Genomic DNA, 23524 nt, shown 5'->3' on the forward strand with positions numbered 1-23524 from the left:
GGGTTTATGTGGGGATATCATGAATGACCCTACCCCAACCCCTGAGTATTAGAAAAATAACAAGAATTACTTTTAGTTTTAGGAAACGCCTTACTGTGTCCTCAGCTCTCTTCCTTCAACAATTAAAGTACACAGGTCTTTAGAGTGCCGAGTAATGTGGTCAAATAGTTGGTGTTTAAAGAATTCTCAATTAGTGTTTATGTTTACCATAATTCCCTGATGTGTCATTCTGTGGTTATAAAACGATTATGCAAAAAATGCCAAAATTGAAGACCAGAAGATGTTAAAGGCAATTGCTTGTTCTTGTTTTGGTTTTCCCAAAGGAACTTTGCAAGGAATTTGAAAACCAAGTGAGGAATGGAAGACTCTTCTGTACCCGGGAAAGTGACCCAATCCGTGGCCCTGATGGCAAGATGCATGGGAACAAGTGTGCCCTCTGTGCTGAGATATTGTGAGCTTCCCCTCAATTCACTGAGAAGATAGGGATACAAATAGATTGATGAATAGCAGCAGTAGTCAGTGAGGGTTTTGCCACTATGAAGCATCTGAACAGACTTATGTCCTCCTAAATTCCATCTAGTCAATGTTTGGTGTCTGTGTCACAAACTGAACTGAGTACAAACTAAATTCATTTTCCAATTAGAAGGCAGGCTTCTCAATAACACATGTGAGTCCTGTGCCTTTGTGATCTTTTAATGAAGTAGTCATAGAACAGAATGATGTGTGGAAAGACTTTATCTTCACTAATTAACTCATTGTGGCAGCATTAATAGGACATTTTCAAAGATTCTTTACATTCATGTTATTATCTGGCAGTATAAGCCACAGAAAAAGGCTGACCCCACAACCCAAAGCAGACAGGCTTCATTACATTCTCAGATGCTTTGAGTTATGACCTTGTGTCTTGCTGGTTGTCTGCTCTTTTGAGATGAGGTTAGGCTGGAACTCATTATCTAGCTCAGACTACTTTGAAACTTTTGATAAACCTCCAGCCTTAGCCTCCAAAATTCTGTACTTACCAGTGTCAACAATATCATTTAGTAGAATTCCACAAACTCTTGACTTCCTGTTGTCCTAATGCATATATCTCTGAATTTTGGCCAGATAACATCCCCTCTTCTTGTAGACTATATATTAAGACTGTCCTCCTTGGATAAAGCCTCCTATATCCTAGTTGAAAATCAATCTTTGTAATCCTAAATTATAGTCTTCCATAACCACCATCACAATTGGCAATTACATAATTATTTCTGTGATCACTAGTTGACTATTACTGTTGTCTCCAAGGCTATAAATACTAAGAGAATAATGGATAGGCTTGTTTTGTTTTCTAATGTCCTATCAGGTTGAGTCCAGTGTTGACCCCAAAAGTAGATACTAACTGAATGAGGAGTGAGTGTATAAAAGTGTACATGAAGATGCTGCCTTTCTTAAGCTTAAAGCTAACAGTGAAGCAACACATGGGCCTGTGTACACATACTTACATACTTCAAAACAGAATGAAAACTAATCAGTAAAGAAAAGTTAACAATAAAATAATTGACTGATAAAAAGCTTATTTCTATTTAGAGTTTGCAATGTCTCCTTTTAGAAATATGATTTAAAATGAAGATATTTAAAAGAAATATTTATGCACATAAGCATGCACTTATGTGTACACTTGTATGTATATGCATGCAAAATGAAAGGACCTTATTAGAAATATGAGGTACCTTAAAAGCACCAGAAAAACATATGGTCCATCTGTGACTAATGAATATTGTGCAACATGAAGATTTAATATAATCTTTTCATTTTTTTTTCTCCAGCATGAGGCAATTTACAGAAGAAAAAGGTAAAGCAGAGAAAAACCAGAAAGATGCTGAAGAAAGGGCTAAAGCTAAAATGGAAATTCAGGTGAGGATCAGCTAACCAATATAGCTGTGACCTTCATGCACTGAGATGTGTGCAAGTATAGCCTTTTAGAATGCATTTTCAATACTGGTTAATATTATCCCCAATAGTGAAATTTTGAGTATAGCTATTGTTCTACAGTTAGAATGAAGCTAATGACGCTAAAATTTCTGTTTCCATTTGGAATAAAATACTTGGTCATAGTAGTATATTAATTCCACATTCTTAAATATATCTGTGCTAGATAGTTTTAAATCAACTTGATACAACTTAGAGGCATTTGGGAAAAGAGAACATCAATTGAGAAAATGTCCCCACTAAATTGGCTGTGGGCAAGCCTATGGGCTTTTTTTTTCTGGGTTGATGTGAAGAGGCCTGACTCTCTGTAGATGGTGATACCCTTGGGCTTGTGGTCCCTGGGACCATGAGAAAGTAGTTTGAGGAAGCCGTGAGATACTCCATTGTAAGCAGTGCACCTCCAGGGCTTTGTTTCAGAACCTGCCTTCAGGTTCCTGCCACAAATCCCTGCCCTGACTTCCTTCTGTGGTGGCATGTGACCTAAGAGTTGCAAACCAAAATAAATCCTTGTTCCCCAAGATGCTTTTGGTCCTGGTGCATTATCACAGCAATGGAAAGGGTCATTAATCATTGGCAGTCCCTCTTAATCTGGCCCCTGTGATTTTTCTGACACTCTCATTTAAATGCACTTGAACTATTCTTTTGGTTGTTACTCATGATCTCTCCCTACCTTCCTTTCTCCTTTCCTTAAACCCTCATTCTCTTTTAATAACCCAATTAATTTATTTAAATTTAATCTCTATTCACTGAAATCTTCCAAAGACCTGGTTGTCAGTGACAAAGATTTGATTATAAAAATTTCTTGTACTCTCATTTTATAAGAATAAACCTAAAGGCCCCTCAGTGTTTGCATGGTGGGTTTTAAGGTCACCTTTTTTAAAACCACTTTCAAAACCTTCCTAACTTTACCCATATAATTCTTGCACTGCCACATTCATTGGAATATTATAGTTCTCAAGATTTTATGCTAGTCACTGCCTCCATGGCCATGACAATGATAATTTCTTGATGATATTTTTAGCCACATGATTTTCCTGACTATATCCTCAGAATAGAACTAATGAAAAATTATTGGAACTTTTCTGTATCATTCATTTCTTTGTACTAACACATATTTATCTCAGGTCTAGCTACACCTCTTAAACTAATATGGCAATTGCTTATTCTTGCCCCGTGTCTAGCAAAGGAAACTAAACCATCTAGATATCTATGAATATACTTGCTGAATATGTATACATATGAACACATTTATTGCATATGAACATTACAAGGATAGAATTATAATGTTTTTAGTAGTGCTAAATCTTTAAAGTATTGATTCTCCACCTTTGATTCCTCCTGCCCAGTTTTATTGATATAAAATGCTGAGAATTACAGATGTAAAACATAATCTTAAAATACCTTCTTTGTTCAGAAACGATGTAGTGAGTTCCAGGATCGTGCAAGGAATGGAACGCTGTTCTGTACCAGAGAAAATGATCCTATTCGTGGTTTGGATGGAAAAACACATGGCAACTTGTGTTCCATGTGCCAGGCTTTCTTGTGAGTATGGAGATTTGAGGTGTCAAGAGAGAAGAAATTTACACATGGCCTTATAGGACTAGCTTCCTTGGGGAAGCTGACTTAAAATAAACAAAGCACTTGAGTAAGCTACAGGGGTAACTCTTGTAATACAGAGCCAAGGGTGGAAGCTTCAAGGTATCTGCTTTAAGATATCTTATTTGCTATGACTTTATATTTCTTAATTCTGGACCCTTGTTACAAAATGAACCTGTATAAATATTTGAAGTCCTATGTGTGAACCATATAGGCATCTCTAATATGGTTAGGGCCCAGCACTAGGCTTGAACTGAGTTAAGTTGCCCACAAACATAACGTACAGAACCACAAACACCTATAAAATTACTTTAATTGTTACTTTACAGGCCATAATTTTTTTTAGAAAGTTAGAGTTACTACTTGTCTTTTACAATTTAGAATAATATGAGTCATACTATTTTGCTGAGCTCAAAATAAGTATTTGGCTGTATTTATAATATTAAAATATTTAACCTTTTGTTTTCACTAATAATCCTTTATGTTTACAGTATCATCAATTTAACTGTAGATACAATATACTTTGTCTTACAAAGCACATTTGGGTTCTTTTGGTTTAATCAGTGTATGGAATCACTGGGTTATACACATCTGTCTCACTTTTGTCTTTTAGAAAAGACAGACATGTATGAGCAGTATATTTAAGTGTAAATTAAAGCAAAGGGTACATGATATAGGCCAGAGATATGGACAGAGGCATTGGTGAACTGTGATCTTGATTGAAGCACTTCTGCCTTTCATCCTACCTGACAATCAAGATGTGTCAGTGTGTTTTCTTAAGGTTTTATCATCACCTAGGTATGAGGTCACCATGATTCCAGTTTGACAGTTCTTTGGCTAACATTTTCTCACCACAAGCAAAAAGATGATAGAAAGCAAGTTTACAGATGAACTACTGCATCTTTCTTTTGATGTGAGAAGTCTAAAGATGTCATAGGATGTCAGCTTATTGGAAGTAGTTTCCTTAGTTGTTACATAGTGATTCCAAGCTGGGAATGAAGAAGAGATGGATGAGCAATGTGTAGAAATCAGAAGTAGTACATTACTTCATTTTATTTTATTTTATTTTATTTTATTTTATTTTATTTTATTTTATTTTATTTTATTTTATTTATTTTATTCAGCAAAACAGAAGCTGAAGAAAAGAAGGCTGAAGCTGGAAGCAGAAACAGAAGAGGGTCTGAAGAGTCAGAAACATATGCAGTGAGTGGGATACACCCTTAGCTGTTTGTCACTGTAACTGGACACATCTGCTAGAGCCTGGCAAAAAGTCATGATCCTTCAGTCTCGAATGGCATTGAAATGAGCATTGTATGAAACGGATTCATTCTTCCTGTTAAGAGACAAACAATGGAAAGTGGAAAAAAAACTTAAGAGAATAGAAGGTCTTGAGTTTTACTCTTACACTCAACAAGAAGATTTTAGTCTTTGCAAACCACTTTCCAGAGAAAGTGTCCATGTACACTCTTTGTTATAGATTCTTGAAATTTAATATTTGAGTTGATTTATGTAAAAACTAGATCTATAAAAGCACAATTTAAAAAAAAGTTTAGCATTTACTTTCTGCACACACGTGAGTGTGTGTGTGTGTGTGTGTGTGTGTGTGTGTGTGTGTGTGTGTGTGTGTGTGTGCAGTGCATGCATGTGTGTGACTGTGTATGTGTAGGTGCATAGGCATCTAGACACACATGTAAAGGGTAAAAGTCAGAAGACAACATGGAAGAGCTGATTTTTCCTTCAACCATGTGGGTTGTGGGACATGAACTCGGGTCATCAGACTTGATGACAACTGCTTTCATCTACTTAGATCCTCTCAAGTCAGAAAACATAAATCTTAAGTCTAAAATATTGCAATACTCATTTCCAGAGACTTGCATGTCTTATCACCACCTATTGTTTTGATGTTGAAAGTCTCCTATTTTTTCCCTCTAGACTTTCCTTTCCCTTATACCACCACTAAGATAATATAAAAACCACCATTGTAAATCTGTCTTGCTGAAAGCTCACACTTTTGAGCTGTGGAGATGACTCACAATAACAGGTACTGGGTGCCAAACTTGACACCTTCAGTTCAGTCACTAGAACCTACATTTAAAAAATTATTGGTGGATGTGGTCCTTTGTTATTTTTATACTCCTATAGCAAGATGGGATGGGGAGACAGGAGAATTGTCTTGAAGGTCATTGACCAGATATCCTGGAGTACTCTGTAATGCCACAGCAGAATCTAAAACAGAACTTGCCTGCACAAGGTGGAAGGAAGACAAGAACCAACTCCTGAAAGTTTCCTATGACTTCTATGATGTGTGCCTAAATCAGTTATGCTTATACTCGTAAACTCAAGCCAACTTTAACATTGGTAATAGAAGCTTCTTTTTGCAGTAGGCATACAGGATGTATTAAATATCATCACCTTCCTATTTAAATATTCTTACCTTCCTTTCAGTTTTATCACTTAATAATGTTTAATGCTTCTTTCAAAGTTTAACATTACTCTAGGGTAAACCACTACATATTCTAAAGCTAAAAAGCCTATTAAGAAATAAATTTCCACATTTCATTGACTTTCATGATCTGACCAATCATGTGGTCATTACCTCCAACTTTCTCTTTGGCCATATAGAAGCTATGTGATGAATATCGCAAGGCCAGGAAGAATGGACAACTATATTGCACCAGAGAGAATGCCCCAATCAGGGGCCCTGATGGGAAAATCCATGGCAACACATGCTCCATGTGTCAGGCTTTCTTGTGAGTACAGCAGGACCCTCTGGGCTTGTGAAGGGAGTGAGGCTTAGAAACTCATTGGAAAATACAAGGGTAGTTGTCTTTGAATGGAGATAACAGTGTATATCCTTCTAGGAATCTCTCAGCTTTGAATGTCACATTTAACTTGTTAAAGACAAACAAAAACAAATGAAGAGCTTTCAGATTGTTACTATTATGCTAGAAACAGTAGACACTAGTCAGGAAACACAAAAAGAAGTAATACATGAGGTCACTTGCATGTGGAATTTCAAAATAATCCAAATTATAGTAGGCAACAGAAAAGTGGCTGCCTATACCTGGAGAGAAGGTGAACACTGTGGATGAGGAGATGCTGAGTGAAGGGTATAATTAAAGGGTATAAAAGCTCGTCTTTTGTACCATATTCTTCAGAGAAGGGAGCCATTCAAATTCATTATCTAAAAAGAAAACAAATGACAAGCTTGGCGTTACAGGACTTTGGGGCCACTGGGGAAGAGTCAAAGCATTGAACGATGAGCTCATGAGTATAAAGACTTTTTGCTAAGACAACAATATTTGTTTCTTCATAATCTATCCCCTTTTTTTCTCATAGTATTCAAGAAGACAAAGCAAGAGCAAAGGTTAAAAGAGAAGCTGCAAAGGTAATTTTCTCAGCACTCCTGTGCCCTACCTTTTCGGCTCCACAATGGCATGATGTTCTGGTTGTCTCACTAACACAAGTGTTTGCTTTCTATACTTCATGCTTGATGAAATAAAACAGAGCTGTGTTAATGCACATCCTAGTTTAGCTTCTCATAAGGCTAATTTGAGCACAGAAATCAAAGACTAGCCTGAGAAACAGGTAAGACCAATGGCTAGTGGAAGGGAGTGGGAGAGTGTGTGTGTGTGTATGAGAGAGCTCTTAATGTAAAAATGATCCTGATTAGAGTATTCCAAAGTTTCAATTTTATTTCATAATTGTTCAAATTTTGATGCTCATTTACTGAAATATCGAAGGATCCACTTTCTGTAAGAATTTTCTCCATGCATTTGTATTTCATAGAGTTAGTTTGTTAGGCAAAGATTGTTTATACATAACATGTTTACTAGGATTAATTTACATCGTTTACACCTTTAAAGCACATCAAGCAGATGGGACAAAATTCTAATCATCAGAACTTACAATATTATATATTTGTGTTATCATATTAGTCATGGGGAATTTCTAGCAATCTTGACCCCCATTGCCATTATTTATTTTGACTAATTCCTTGATTTTCCAATCTTACTATATAATAGAAAATAGTATTTTATTACATATCATATAATTACATAATATTATATAATATATTACATAATCTCTATTATAATTATATATTTTATATATTTGTTAATATATAATCATATATAAGATATAAGATATATTATATGTAATGTAAATATATTTTATTATGTAGTTATTAATACTATTCTACTATATAGCATATATGAAATATTATATAGTTATAATTTTATAATATATAATAGAAGATATTTTCTATTATATAGGAAGACAAATTTGTTTGTCTGTATATGATTAGTTTCACTCAATAGCCACTTAAAAACTAACCTAGTATGTATTTCTAACTTCCCTGAACTATGAACTTAATCACTATTTGGGGAAAGTTGTATAGTTTAAATGTTTATCTTTCAACTAATTCATTTTAAAAATAACTGCTAGGCAGGCTGGAAATATCTTTTATTAGTAATTTAGGTCTGTAAATTTGGCTCTACATTGTATTTAATTAGATCAAGCCTTGTCACTCTGGATACACTCTTCTCTTCTCTGATTGTGTTGCTCTGGTTCACATCCACATGCTCCGTGCCGAGATGAAGATCCCCTCTTAAAGATATGTCAAAATCTCCAGCTGTCAGACTTGTTTTTTTTTTTTTTTCTTTCTCATAATACTGAACACAAAAGACAGCCTGGCAGTAATCTCAGTTCCTGTGGAAAAGCTTGTTCCTGAGGCTCCCTGGATTCCTTCCCTGAGATCTTCCATAGGTTTTCCATGCTGCAGCACACAGAACAACAAAAGTACAGGCATATCTCCTGGTATCTACCAAAGTGTTCTGCTTTATTCTAAAGCCCAAATATAAACATCCTTAGTGATGGTACACTGCTACAAATGCCAAACTCTTTTTCTTCTATAAAAATATAATTTCCCTTTATTCTTGAGAATTTCGTATAGTATGCAATGAAACATGATTTTACCCATTCATATTCTCCCTCTCCCTCTCTCCCTCTCCCTCTCCCTCTCCTGCTCCCTCTCCCTCTCCCTCTGCCTCTCCCTCTTCCCTCTGCCTCTCCCTCTTCCCCCTCCCTCCCTCCTTCCCTCCCTCTCTCCTTCCCTCCCTCTCTCCTTCCCTCCCTCTCTCCTTCCCTCCTTTCCTCCCTCCCCTTGTATGTTGTGTAGCACATGTTCCTAGCAGTTTCATGTCTTTCATTTTTCTGATAATCCAGTTGGGACTGCCCATACATTCATCAGTAGGGGACTGACTGTTCATGGGGACAGATGTACCAGTGGCTAGGTCATCAAAGAAGAATGATTATATATCACTCAGGAACTGTCCACTGCCAGTGACTACGCCTTAATCAGGGTGGAGCCTAGAGAAAACCTTGCCCAACTATTTTTGGTTGCAGGCAACCACGGCTGCTATGAATCTATGGATGTGATGACCATGATGTATTCAGCAGACAGCATTTCACAGTAGACCTCCCCATTCGCGAATTCATACAATTTTTCCCATCTCCTCTTTGGTGGTGTGCCAAAGCAGTGGCAGGGAGGAAGTTCAATGATGAAGATGTTCCACTTAGGGCTGAACATTCAGTCTCTTATTGTGGGTACTTTGGACAAATATGTTTGCCTACTGCAAAAAGAAGCTTTTCTTACCAATGTTGAAGTTATCTTGAGTTTATAAGTATAAACATAGCTGTTGATAAGCACTTTGTTCTTAGTGATTTATTGCAATATTATTATTGCTCTTTAAGATTTTGTGAATCATTGAACATTATTACTCATAGTAAGAAAAGATATAGGAAATGAAGTAACTGCTTTTTCATTAATTGTTTTATCTATTTACGTTACAATGTTGCATCCCCCAGAGTTCTTCACTCCTTCCCTCTCCCTTTTGCCTCTGAGAGGATGCTCACCATCCACCCACACCCACCCTACCCAGGGCATTCTCTGTTCCTGGGGTGTCAAATCTCTGCAGGATTAGGTTCATCCTCTCCTACTGAAGCCAGACAATACAGTCCTCTGCTACAGACCAGCCCATGTATGCTCTTTGATTGGTGGCTGAGTCTCTGGGAGCTCCCAAAAGTCTAGGTCAATTGACACTGTTGCCATCCCTGTCAGCTCCTTCAATCCTTACCCTAACTCTTGCATAGGGGCCTCTGACCTCAGCCCAATGGTTAGCTGTAAATATCTGCATCTGTCTCAGTTAGCTTCTGGTAGGACCTCTCAGAGGAAAGCTATGCTAGGCTCCTGTCTGCAAGCCCAACATAACATCAGTAATAGTGTCAGGGTTTGGTGACTGCCCACAAGATAAATCCTAAGTTGAGCCAGTCACTGGATGGTCTTTCCTTCAGTCTCTGCTCCATGGTTGTCCCTGAATTTCTTTTGATAGGAACAATTGTGGGTCAAAAAATTTGTAGTTGGATTAGTGACCCCATCCCTCCACTGTGGGCCACTGGAAATGGTCTTTTCAGTTTCCATCTCTCCACTGTTGGGCATTTCCACTACGGTCATTCCCATTGGGTTCTGAGAGCACCTTACTTCCCAGACCTCTGGGACTTTCTAGAGTCCACCCCTGTACTCTACCTCCAGCAGCTACATATTTTCACTCATTCCCCTGGCCCTCTGGGCTTCTCTCCTGCCCCCTATACCTGATCTTGGCTCCCTTTTCCCTTCTTCCTCTTTTCTCCCACCAAGGTCACTCCCTTACTCTGCCTCCCATGACTATTTTGGGAGTGGCTGAGTCTCTGGGAGCTACCAAAGGTCTAGGTCAATTGACACTGTTGCCATCCCTGTCAGCTCCTTCAATCCTTCCCCTAACTCTTCCATAGGGGCCTCTGACCTCAGCCCAGTGAGTGGGATTGAAGCATTTCACTTGGAACTTCCTTCTTGTTAAACTTCTTACAGTCTGTGGATTGTATCATGGGTATTCTGTACCTTTGGGCCAATATCCACTTATCAATGAGTATATACCATGCATGTCCCTTTGGGCCAGTATTAACTTTTTCAAGATAATATTCTCTAGTTCTATCCATTTAACTGCTTCACAATCTCTTTTTTCTTTTTAATCTTCTAGGAAATGTGCAGTGAGTTCCGGAACCAAGCAAGAAATGGAATGCTCATGTGCACCAGAGAAAATGACCCTGTTGTTGGGCCAGATGGAAAAAGACATTCAAACAAATGTGCAATGTGTGCAAGTGTATTGTGAGTATTTACCCTCATATCTCTACCTAATCATATACCATTATTCTTGCCTGGGATTGAGATTCCAAAGTGCACCATGGATTGATACTAGAAAAATCTTAAAAACAGATGAACATAATATTAAGCAATATATAATAATAAAATGATATTTTTCTATTCACTTATTCTTCTATCTTCTAATTATGTCAAGTGGCTATATTCAGCACTGAATGTTTATAATTCTTGACTGTCTTAATTTATAGCAAAAAGATAACAAGTCTCAACTTGGATCTGGTGCTTTTTTTTTTTAATCTCTCTCACCTCTGATAGTATGTAATTCTGTGAATATATTAAGATATAAGTTTAAAAATGGTGAAGCTGGTATATCAGAATTGTTACAATACCTGAGCAGTAAGTGAAATAACCTTTTGGGGCTATCCCTACTCTCTACCAGTGAAGTGCCTTGGTGGAAAATTAAGCCCTTAAGAGACAAACAAGCTCCTGAGTGGTCTGTCAAGCTACTTTAGGCTTTATAAAACTTTCTTTTGCCATGTGCTTGGGTCAACCTGTTGCTAGAGTTCTCTTACAGGAGATAATATAGAAGGTGTCCTTTTCGACTTGAATACTACAGTTGTAGTTTCAACCCAGGAAGATTCAGGAGCTACCTTTTCAAATTTATTATAAAACTAATTTCCTCCAGTGAATTGCCCCAAAATAAATGATGAAAGATTATATTCAAGTTATGGGCCTAGAATTCTTGCACTGTATCATTCTACCCCCCTTATCTTCAAAGTATATTTATGTAAAACATAAAGTTATTAATTATCTCAGTCTTCCCAGATTAGTCCATCCTTAAGTATATGCCTATAATTCCTTACAAGAGAGATTGAGAGTAAGTAGCTCAATAGACTAAGGAAAGGCCTAAGGTTCATGAAATAATAGTTTTCTCTAATTTGCTCTCATTGATGGGGAACATCAGATACGGTGGATGTTCATAATGAATTTTGACATGTTATATGTCAGTAGAAAATGGCAAGAAATGGGGTAGACTTATTGGTTGTCCTTTGGATCTCAGCACTCTGGAGGCTAGAGAAGAAAAATGAGTTGGAGGTCAGCCTAGGCTACATGGCAAAAACATTGTCTAAAAACAACAGCAAAACAAAAAACAAAACAAAGCAAAACATAGAATATTTGGCTTGTGACAGACATCATAAAGTGCACTGTTGAAACTTATTGGGATTCTGTCATGGCTACAACTAAAATTTTAATTGTAATATAATGAAATCATAAAATATTTGATTTGTTATTTTAAAATGAAGGATTGTTCATGTTATGATGCCTCTGTATCTGACTTATCATTCCTTGTTATCATTAATGATATCGTAGCTCCCTGGGAGGGAAACAGTCATGATTTAGGAAGAAAGAAGTCAAAATAATCATGGCTCTTTATAGATTGAAGCCAGTGACCAATAAAATATATTATCAGCAGAAGGTCTTACACACTGATAAAAAAAAATGTGTGCTTTTGCCTTTGTTATTACTTTTTGAGAAATGTAATAAAACAGCTTTCTTTGCATATTGTCCAAAATAATCACACCTCTTAGAACAAATCATTTTTCCCGAAAACTTTTATTTATTTTTATCATCAAACATCATCATCATCATCATCATCATCATCTCTCTCTGTCTCTCTGTCTCTCTGTCTCTGTCTCTGTCTCTCTCTCTCTCTCTCTCATGTGTGTGTGTGTGTGTGTGTGTGTGTGTGTGTGTGTGTGTGTGCATGTGTGTGTGTATGTGCGTGTGTGTATACGTGCCACAGTGCACATATAGAACTAAAAAATAAGGACAACTTCTTTCTGGAGTTATTTCACTTCTTCATCATGGTTTCTAGGAACTGATCTTATGTCATCAGGATTGCACAAAAACAGTTTACTGACTGAGCCATCTCCCTCATGCAGTGTCCAGGAGACTTCTGAAATTTGGTTGGAGGACAGTCTCTTTTTTTGTGGAAACATCAGAGTAATTGGAGAGTTAAACTTAGTTTCTGTCTTCTATTACAGCCTACTAGAAGAGGAAGAGAAGAAAAAAGATGACAAAACGGAGAAGGTTGACGCTGGAAAGGCGAAGAAAGAAGCTGTACAGGTATCTGCTTCAGGTCATCAGGCCACACACACAGTCGTCAGTCTTCAGGGCCAGCCTCAGCATCCTTAATGATTTTGCCAAGTGGAAACATATATTTGAATCCTCATGTCTAACAAATTGTCTGTTTTCCTTATTACATTTATTGGTCCTTATTTCAGTTTCTGATGTTCTGCAAGCTGGACTTCAGGCTTTCATATTCTCCTTTCCTCGAGTGTTTCCTTATTTGGAAGCTTTCTTTTGTGTATGTAGTGGTGGTGGTCTCTCTCTCTCTCTCTCTCTCTCTCTCTCTCTCTCTCTCTCTCTCTGTGTGTGTGTGTGTGTGTGTGTGTGTGTGTGTCTATCTCTTTCTCTATCTCTGTGTATGCATGTGTGTGCTGCACTCATATCTATGTGTGGTTGTGCATCTCCTGTATAGGGAAGTGAAGCCCGTGTAGGAGAGTTATCACTTCCATGCCCACTGCTCTCTGACAAGGTCTTTTGCTGCCCTGGAGCTTTCTCTGTTTGCTAGATAGGCTTGCTGGACAGGAAATCCTGGGGATTGGCCTACCCCCTTCCTCCAATCCTGGAGTTACAGGCACACACAGACCCGCTTATCATTTTATGTGAGAGCTAGGGATCAAAACTTGCTATTATTTTGCATACCACAAACTCCTATATCATCTAAGACACTAAGCTATTATTCCTTTGTCTCCTATGGTTGCTATATCAAAATAATGTTTAAGGTGAATATTTTCTAATTGTTATAATAGCAGCAATCTTATGTTCCAAATACTGTGTTACTTAAGCCCATCACAGAGTAGTGGCTAAAGCTGATATCTGACATCACTTTATGCTATTTTCTTGCAGCACATCACAGTTTTCAAAGGGAGTAAGGTGGGTGAGGGAAGTTTTGTAGTGTTTAGTGATCTGATTCTCAAATCCTTCTTCATTTGACAGGAGCTCTGTCGTAAATACCATACCCAGCTCAGAAATGGGCCGCTCCGCTGCACCAGAAGGAATAACCCCATTGAGGGCCTGGATGGGAAGATGTATAAAAATGCCTGCTTCATGTGTTGGGCCTTCTTGTGAGTATAGCTGCAGCCATTACTGTTAGGTGTTAAATGTAGGGGTGGCTTACTCCAGAACACTGATGATGAAGCCTGTCTTTCTTTGTGCTGAGTTTGGGGGCAGGGTATATTATCATCAAGCCACACACTGACAGTACTTTCTACTGCTTCAGTGTTCTGAAAGATGTTGAAATTATCACCATAGTAGCATCATGTGCGAATACCAGATATCCCCAGAGTTATGTTAATAACTCAGTTTCATGACTAACACAAAGGTAGAGTCATTCAATGATAACAAGTTGAAATTTGTCAACACTAACCATTTTTCTAGTTGTTTTCTGTGGAAAAAAATATAAATCTTCATTCATCAAAACAGAGTGGCAGATGTATTTTCTGGGTTTTGATGGCATTAATGTTTTAATTTTTAATCAATGTTAAAAGAAAGAACAGCAACATAGAGGAGAATATTCACTAACCTTTCAATTACCAAGCTAAGCTTGTAGAGACACTAAAGTAATAGGATATTCTACCTGATATGTTTCTGTTTAAGATGCTATGCATTGGTGTTAGAAATAATTCTTGCCCATCGTTCTATTGCAGCCAGCAAGAAGCCAAGAAAAGTGGGGCTGGTTTCAGACCAAAGGTTAAAAGAGAAGTTAAGGTAGTTATCCTGGGATACTCGAAATACACTGGAAAGGTTAAGTGTTGCCATTTTCTGTAAACATCACACAGAGAATTATTGAAGGCACTCACTTGAAGGAAATGTGGTGTTATATAGTCCAGAGTTTGGCAAGACATTTTTTTAATTGTGTATTTAAATTAGATTACCAAGTAGTATGTTTCTGTAAGATGTTAATCATGTGTCCTTAGTATATGTAACTATCTAGCCACCAAATCCTGGTCTTAGTAACCAGAGAGTATATTGTTTCATTTTGTGGTCATGTAACCTCTACCACTACTACCAACTCTGCAGTTATAGCTATAAAAAACAGTCATGAAATTACAAACACGTAATGCTATATAGATTCTCTTGGATCTTTATTCACAAATATCAGGGTCATAGGAGGTGGGTGGCCAAACCTTGATCATAGTACACAGCTTCATATTTACCTCATTCTCTGAATGTATAATAAAAATTTAAGTCTAGAGAGAAAGAATATCTTGATTGTAAAATTGATGCTTTATTGGTATTAGGACCCATGTTTCAAAGTTCTTACAAAGAAGGAACGGAATTTAAATGTAGAGATCCTGAACCCAAACCGAGCACTCTTCTTAAACAGCTTTGCTTTACTTTTTCTGTTTGTCAGCTTTGAGGGAGGAATGTTTAAAATGCAGCATCCCTAAGAAATATTTTTGTTGGTTCAGATACTAACTCAAGATAACTTACTACAGTCAGTGCTAACTTCTCTGCACCCACCAAAGGCCATGAGCACTAAAATCAAATCTCTGAAGAACCACTGAATTTTCAATCCTGTAGAATTACTTGCTTACAGTTAAATTGCAAGCAACTGTGAATTGAAACTTTAAAATGCGAGTGGGTTAAGTTTCCAATGTTTTCAAGAGAAAGTCCTTCAGTATAATGCAGGTCTCAACCTTACATTAGCCTCAGCAGACAAGATGTATTGCTTATTGTATCCCTAATTGTGATCAGCTAAGTGATTTTATAGATGAAGCATTTAGTGCAAAAAATGGTAAGAAAGCTCATTTAAGCTTCATTAGTAGGAAACTGGAATTCTAACATTATGATGTAGCCTTGAACAGAGCAGTACTTGCCAGGCCACACTTGGAACAGTATTCTACACTCCCCAGGAAAGGAAGAGAAATCAGGGCAACAGATCATGTTGAACTCGTGCCATAAACAGAAAAACTGAAGTTCCTGGACATATATGGCACTTGAGAAAGACTATTGGGATTCATAGGAGACCTTGCTTTTCTAAGATATAGTAGCAGATGCTTTGTGGTTGTGTTCCTGTCTACTTCAGTTCCTACTCAGCTAGGAGCATGTCATGAAACATCTCTGCAGCTGTAGCATTTAAAGATACAAAATTGACACTTATATAACAGCAATGGAGATTCATTAAATTTTAATTACCCTCTACAGCCCCAGTGGGAAGTCTCTAGAGAAGATAGGGCTTGAGTTGACCAGAGGATCAAAGCAAGAGTATCTGAAAGGGAAAGGCCCAGGTAGAAGGGCCACTATTGAGAATTTGATTGTGTGGAGGATCTAAAATATGAAGTTGTTTCCAGATGAGAATCTAAAACTTACTCTTTGTCTTCCATGGTATTTCTGATATGGTTAAACAGGTTACATCCATCAGTGCTGAGTCAGGAATAGAGGTTGCCAAAGTTAATTATTTTATTAAATTGACTTAAACAGTTGTTAAAGGGGAAAAGCTTTTTTTCCCCTAAATATTGAGAAAAATCTAATTTGGAAGAAGAAAAATATTCCTGATTTTTTCTGAAAGAAATAAAATATGTCATCTTCATATGCTGGTCTCAAGAAACATACTCATTATATCTTATTAATTTAGAAAAATAAACCTTAAGTGTAGGAATCATATAAGATTTGTTAGGGTTCTTTTCCAATACCTCTCAAAGTAGTTCTGTAGCTAACTTGTTGCAACTATCTGGTAGGAATGTCCTTTAGGGATAAACCATCGGGATAAAATAGCTGTAGGTCTTGAAATCGCAAAATAGCTTTGTTATGGTTTATGTTAAAGGGATCAAGAAAGTAGGAATGGCAGAGGACCTTTGACATTTTCTTCAGACTATGAAAGTGCTTGATTTTATGATATGTATGCTCTTTAATTGCATTATGACATAATACAAATGACCAATAAATCCCTGAGAAAGGATTTATTTATGCTCAGAAACTATAGTTTAAGGGCAGTGAGATGGCTCAGTGAGTAAAAGTGCTGAACCCCAAGTCTGGCACTATGAGACCAATTCCCAGAATCTACATGGTGGAAGGGGAGAGCTGAAATCTACCATGGAGACACATGCATCACGTTAAAGAAATAAATGTAAACAACATAGAAAGGTAAATCCAGTTAGTTAAGAGAATTGTACATGCATGTGGATCCAGGGTTCAATTTTAACATGCATGAACCAATAAAGACTTTTATATGTCCTGCTTGCTTGGTAGGAATTGAAGGATAAAATCACCAGAGGGAAAAAATCCTTTGATCATTTTTATTTCCTCTCCCAGGAAGTGCCAAATAAGAAGCCAACAAAAAGCTATCAAAGAAAATATTTAGACCCTTGAAATTCTCTTCTTCTTTTAGGTTGACTGCAGTGAATATCTGGCTCTTTCAAAACGTGGAGAAATTTTCTGCACACGAGAAAATGACCCTGTGCGTGGCCCAGATGGCAAAACCCATGGCAACAAGTGTGCCATGTGCAAGGCCGTCTTGTGAGTACAACACACAGGACAGCTCCTACTGAGAATTAGGAGGGATAAGGGCAATTGTCCTGAGTGCAGGCTTATACATATCTAATACTGTGTGGGAGAGATACAAGGCAGCTCCTACTGTGAGTTTGGAGAGGGGAAGGTACAACTGGCCTGAAGGCAGACTTATGCATATATAACACTGTTTGTGAAAGACACACAATTCAGCTCCTACTGTGATCCAGGAGATTTAGAAAGACAACTAACCTATAGACTTACACATAGAGAGGAATGTATATGATAGACACATATACAGCCCGTACAGTCAGGAGAATGGGAGAGCAACAAGCATGTAGACTACACATGAGACAAACATTGCAGTTCCTATTGGCAGTCTAGACATAGGGAGAGGCAACATGCCTGCAGACTTACACATATATAATACTGAATATGAGAGACACACAATACTGTTTCTATTGTGAGAGAGTGAGAGAGAAACTGGCGTGCAGAATACACATACATAATATAATATATGAGAGGTGCCCAGGGCAATTTCTACTGTTAGGAGAGTGGGAAAGGCAAGAAGCACACACACACACACACACACACACACACACACACACACACACACGAGGCAGCCCTACTGTGAGTTAGAAGAGTGGTAGAGACAAGATTCTTCAGACTTACACATATATAATATTGTGAGACACACAATTCAGTTCTTATAATGACTTGAGAGAGTGGGAAAAGCAACAAGCATGCAGACTTACAAATATGTAATATTGTGAAACACACAAATGGAGTTACTATTATGAGTGAGAAAAGGCAAAAATCGAGGTAAACCTACACATATATAATATTGTACATGATATTACTTGAGAAAGAAATGATTATCAGTAAAGTATATTCAGGTAGACCACTCTTCTTCATTCTCCAATAGTTATAATTCTAGAAACAGACATTATCCTACTAGATTGCTGCATTTTTATTAGTTCTTTCAGTAGATAATTCTATTTTTCCAGATAAAACATTTACCTATTGTCAAATAGATCTCTTTTATGGTTTATCTTACAATTCAATTTAAGAAGAAAATACATAGGTTTTATTGATCACTCTGTATTCCTGGAAATATAATATTTCAGGAAAACATAAGTAATGCCTCATTCAAAGTTTAGAAGTATATCTAAAATAGCCAAGTCACTCAAAAGACATTTCCTGAGCACATATAGTAATTAGTGTATATGATTAAACAAAACTGAATGAGATGTATTCTTCTCAGAGATCATACAAATGGGTTTCTTAAAACTTTGCCACTCATAACCCCTTTTTACTGAGAAAATTTTATTGTGTCTCTGCAAATCAAATGCTTATTATCATAAAGAACTTTAAATATAACAATTAGTTACCATTTTAAGTAGAGAAAATCGAATGGATGATATTGTTAAATTGTAAATTAAGAATTAAATCATGGATGTTCATATTGCAGGACATAAAACATTTTAAATTTTTTTAAAGTTGGTAATCATTTATAATTTAATATAAAGTGTTATAATCATTATTGTTGAGAATGCACTTTTGCATAAATATTGAATGTTAAACTGCAGGAGTATACTTGAAGTCATTTCAGAAATTGGTGAAAATTATAATCTAATCTGAAGACAAAATTTATTTTAAAATTATTTTATGAAGTACAAGTCAGCAAATCCTAGAGTAATGTCTAAAATCAAACTTTAATATAGTGCAATCAAAACATGAACTTGTTTGCTCTATCTATGCTGAAAATATTAGTAGGAGATAACTGAAAATTGTTAGTTCCCATACTTAAGTCCTTATAGTCCTGTAAACACATAAAACTTTTAACATACAGAAAAACTAAAACACTGCAATACTTTTGAGCCTCAGTTGAGATATTAGGTAATTTCCTATGGTGTTGAGTGGCTGACAGCTCACACAGTGGAAAGTGTTCAAAATTAATGCCGCGGTGATGGATGCTGCAATATGGACAACGTTGAGTATTCATTGCATGTTTCACTGAGAATTCATTTTGACCATCAGACATTCAGAAATCTTTAATGTTGCCAAATGTTTTTAAACACTCACGTTCACATACTTGATATCTATGGCCTACAAGCAGTCTACCAGATGTTGTCTGGATATAAGGTAGTGAAATACAAAGCAGGTAACTGGCTTTGGTACATCCATGAAGGGGCAGATAATAGAAAGTTTTAAGTGGAAATAGATATGGATCTTATAATTGGGGTGAGATTATGTAAAAGTCAGGGGCGTTTGAGAGAACAGAAATACATAAGGTCTATATTAAGAGAGTTGTGGTATGAAACAAACACTTAGAAATTAGGAACTTTACCAATTTTCAGGGTCAAACCAAGGATTTTGATGACAGTTCTATGTGTAGTGAGGACTACAGAAATGTTTCAGTTAGGAGAGGAAACAGTAGAAATATGATTCATTTAGGAAAGTAAAAGCAGCAGTAATCAATAGAAGAAAAAGGAGACTGAAAAGTCTAACATAATGAATGCTACTGGTGTGAGGAGATTGATAGTCAGCCATTATCCAGTGGGGGGCAGGATGGGCAGCTAGAATAAGGAAAAAGACACAAGTGGTCAAGGTGAAGGCAGCTGATGATAGGGAGATATTAATGGGCAACAGCGATGCAACCTGGAAGAAAGAATTACAGTCACAGGTGATGTCAGTGTTTTGTTTCTGAAAAGCAAACAATATAGGAGGAAGATCATACTTGTTAAAAAATGACAGCACTTGAGTCCTCTTATACATGGGAGAAATTTTAACAAAAAAACTCAAGGCCCTAAGCAAACATTTAGGAAATGCCAATTAGATGGTAGTTAAGGATATGTTTTTTTAAGCGTGATGAAAACTTTGCCAAGCACAGGACTCCACAGAATTCATCTCGGGCATTTTACGAGAAGATGGCCTATAACAGGTGTTAAATAAACACTGATAACCAATCTAGACCCAATTGAGGCGTTTGATAGGTTCATAGAAATGTATTCTTCCTTCAATAACCTATTGTTCCTTCCACTTTCTAACTTTCAGCAAGAAAGAAAATGAAGAAAGAAAGAGGAAAGAAGGGGAAAATCAGAGAATCACCTCAGGGGAGAGTTCCAGTGGTGGGAACCCGAAGGCTAAGGTGAGAGTCCTGACTTCCACTGCCAGAGTGGGCTGAAATCATAAAGGTGTGACTGTGCCAGGGCACAAAGTCAAGGGAAATGCAGGGGATGCCGAGACCAAACAAGTCTTTAGAACAGTCTTCCACTTAAGCCTGTCCCGTCAAAGCATTGGCATTTTCTGCTACTCTGTGACTCTAAGCTCCTTCAAATCTGGAAATAAAGACAGTGAACCTACCCAGGCTCCTGAGTACTCTAGTCCTTGGGATAATCTCCATGCTCATCAACACCTTCACGTTCTTTCACTGTTCTTTCATTGTGGATGAAGCTAAGTCTTAGAATTAACTTTTCTACTCTCCAAGGCAGGACAGTATGATAAAACAGAGCAGATATAGATTCATTACAACTGGTCCCTTATCATATGGACTTGTGAAACTTTGAATAAATTACCTCATCTCTCTTAGCTCAATGTTCTTTTAAAGAGTCAGATGAAGATAATTTAGATACCTTGAGAACATTTGAGATATTTTACAGCACCGGCATGACACCATTGTATGAGATACAGCACCAATTCATGAGATTTCTGTTGGCCATTCATCTGTCTTATAGCCTTGGTGAAACCAAGGCCATATCCTTTCTCCCAAATATACTACCTGTAATAAAATCTGTCTTTTCTGTTTCTTTCTAACTCATCTGCTTTAGGACGATGAATTGTCACTCTTAGGAAATAGACATGTTCAGGCTGGTTGACTATCTTCTCCAGACAGTGGAACCTGTCTGATGAACATGTTGCCTTATTCTGGGGTAGGAGCCATAAATGATGCCTAAATAAACAAAGAAAAGATTGTTTCACTGAAACATACATCTGTATAAGGAGAAACATAGGTTTGGTCTTTGGTATACAGTTTTCTGACTTTTGGTCTGTCCTATCAGGCCGTAAGCACTTTATAATTTCCCTGTGTAAATAAAGCTATGAAAACTGGCCCCTTATAATTAGAATATAGAACATAATACAGAATATAGATGAATGTAACCCCACCCCATTTCTCTGTGGACAGCAACCCTAGGTGATGAAATATTTACAAGAGTGAAAGGAAAGTGTGTTTCTGATGCTGATCACTCCATGAACTCAGTAATAATACAATAAACTGAGTAACTATGTGGTCTGCTTTCTTTTGCCTTTTCAGGATGAATGTGCTCAGTATCGGGAAAGCATGAAACATGGACAACTCAGCTGTACTAGGGAGAGTGACCCTGTACGTGGTGTCGATGGGGAACACTACAACAATAAATGTGTCATGTGTAAAGAACTACTGTAAGTGCTTATAATAGCAAGTGTGTCTAAAAGACAGCCAGACATCTCTTCTGAATTAAAGACAAGGCTCTCTTCATGAAAGTTCTTTGCATTAACCACAATGGTCTTTTTTTCTTCTTCTTCTTATTTCCTAAGGGACATAAGCCTGAGAGGATCAGTTAATTAAGTGACTGATTGTCCTCTGTTTGCCATTGCAATTCTGTGACATCTAACTGTCATCAGTATAGGAAGTTTTCCACTTCCTTGAGCTAGTGACATTTAATAATGATCATTTGGAATAGCTGCCCAGTGTTTAAGAGAGCTGGTTTCTTGTCAGGTGTATGAAACATATTCAACTACAGAAACAGGAGTTGGTTACTTCTATTTATTTTCCTTTGGTGAATGGCTTTAGAGTATTTTATGACATTGCTTGGCCCCTTTGGTTCCTCTTGGTAGGGTCAGTAACACAACAATTGCCAATTGTCCAATCTATAAACCGAGATAATCCTAGGTAATCATGAACATTTTATGGATGCATTCAGTTGTGGCATTTAATTGATATGCGATTAAATCACATTTAATTTGGATTAACAAATAAGTAGTTTCTACCTCCCATCCCCAAGGTATAATTCATGCATTCTTCACTTTTCTGAAGGATAGGTGATGAACTCTTACCAAAATGCTGACATTCTTCTTATGAGAAAAGTGAAATTTGCTTTCTTAAACGTATCATGAAGAACAGAATTTGAGTGCTCTACGCAGAATCCAGTTTTTCTGTCCACCAGCCTAGAGCATATTCTGTGTTATTATCATGTGTAGCATATATTGTTGATGAGAGACCTGGAGCTGGATGATGGCCTTCATAGATCCTCATGTTTCTATATTCCCATTGCTGGGGTTATAAGCATCTGCCACCAACCTCTGCTTTTGATATGAATGCTGGAGGTTTGAACTCTGGTCTTCATGTCTGTAAGGCAACAATCTACCTCTCCAGATAATTACTAAAGGTTTCAGACCAGAGGTATGACTCTAATCAGAATTTCTCATGCTGTGACATTATAGGTATCCCTATTTTCAATAATTAGCTTTGTTAAAAATTTATGACTTGTATATCTTTGAATTGTTTACTTCTTTATTGATTTATTAAAAATCTATTTGGGGCCATGCTCTAAGAAATAACAGTATGATGATATTTACTTTTGTCTCAAAATCATGGAACACTGCTCTAGGGAATGTAAACTAAGACTGGAGATGAGTATGGATACCTACTATGAAGACTGTATTCAAATGATTCAATAATGTATTTTTTGTCAAAGGGATCCTTACTCTAGAATCTTAGTAAGAGAACAGGGTGTGGCTCTCAAAGAATAGATATAGAAGGAGCCTTCGTGTCCTTTACCCTTGCATTTGTGCCAACAAGATGACAATACACCCTTTCTCTCATAGGCAGAAAGAAATGGAGGAAACAAATAAAAATTCTGCCTCAAGATCGAATGGAACTGGATCAGCAACAGGAAAGGTAAGACATTGCTGAGGTTTAGATGGGACTTTCTGGTTTAAGCCATCGAAAATGTGGGAAGAGATTATCCACATGGTCAGTAGAAATCTTTCTTTTAGGCTATCAGAGCTAACATGGGATTTTATATTGCTGCTATAAAGCTACTACTGACAATGGCTCACAGTAACGCAAGCTATTGCCCTATATTTCTGGTGGACAGAGGTTTAAAATGACCCCTCTAAAATTAAGGTTATGTTGCACTT

The 23524-nt window shown here is 37.1% G+C and overlaps 1 protein-coding gene across 3 annotated transcripts in view; it reads left to right on the forward strand.

The window, feature by feature from the left end:
* The window catches only part of Spink5 (serine peptidase inhibitor, Kazal type 5), a 62943-nt gene that overhangs the window by 26428 nt on the left and 12991 nt on the right, over positions 1 to 23524 (forward strand). For all 3 annotated transcript variants that reach the window (XM_006526279.4, XM_006526280.4, NM_001081180.1), the window contains 14 exons: positions 324 to 451; positions 1809 to 1896; positions 3386 to 3513; positions 4692 to 4770; positions 6190 to 6317; positions 6907 to 6955; positions 10644 to 10771; positions 12811 to 12892; positions 13829 to 13956; positions 14539 to 14599; positions 17223 to 17350; positions 20399 to 20492; positions 21657 to 21784; positions 23210 to 23282. In XM_006526279.4, the coding sequence (XP_006526342.1) occupies positions 324 to 451; positions 1809 to 1896; positions 3386 to 3513; positions 4692 to 4770; positions 6190 to 6317; positions 6907 to 6955; positions 10644 to 10771; positions 12811 to 12892; positions 13829 to 13956; positions 14539 to 14599; positions 17223 to 17350; positions 20399 to 20492; positions 21657 to 21784; positions 23210 to 23282 (1422 nt within the window). The remainder of the gene's footprint in view (positions 1 to 323; positions 452 to 1808; positions 1897 to 3385; positions 3514 to 4691; positions 4771 to 6189; positions 6318 to 6906; positions 6956 to 10643; positions 10772 to 12810; positions 12893 to 13828; positions 13957 to 14538; positions 14600 to 17222; positions 17351 to 20398; positions 20493 to 21656; positions 21785 to 23209; positions 23283 to 23524) is intronic.

The sequence above is a fragment of the Mus musculus genome, chromosome 18 (assembly GCF_000001635.26).
Source record: "Mus musculus strain C57BL/6J chromosome 18, GRCm38.p6 C57BL/6J".
NCBI lineage: Eukaryota > Metazoa > Chordata > Mammalia > Rodentia > Muridae > Mus > Mus musculus.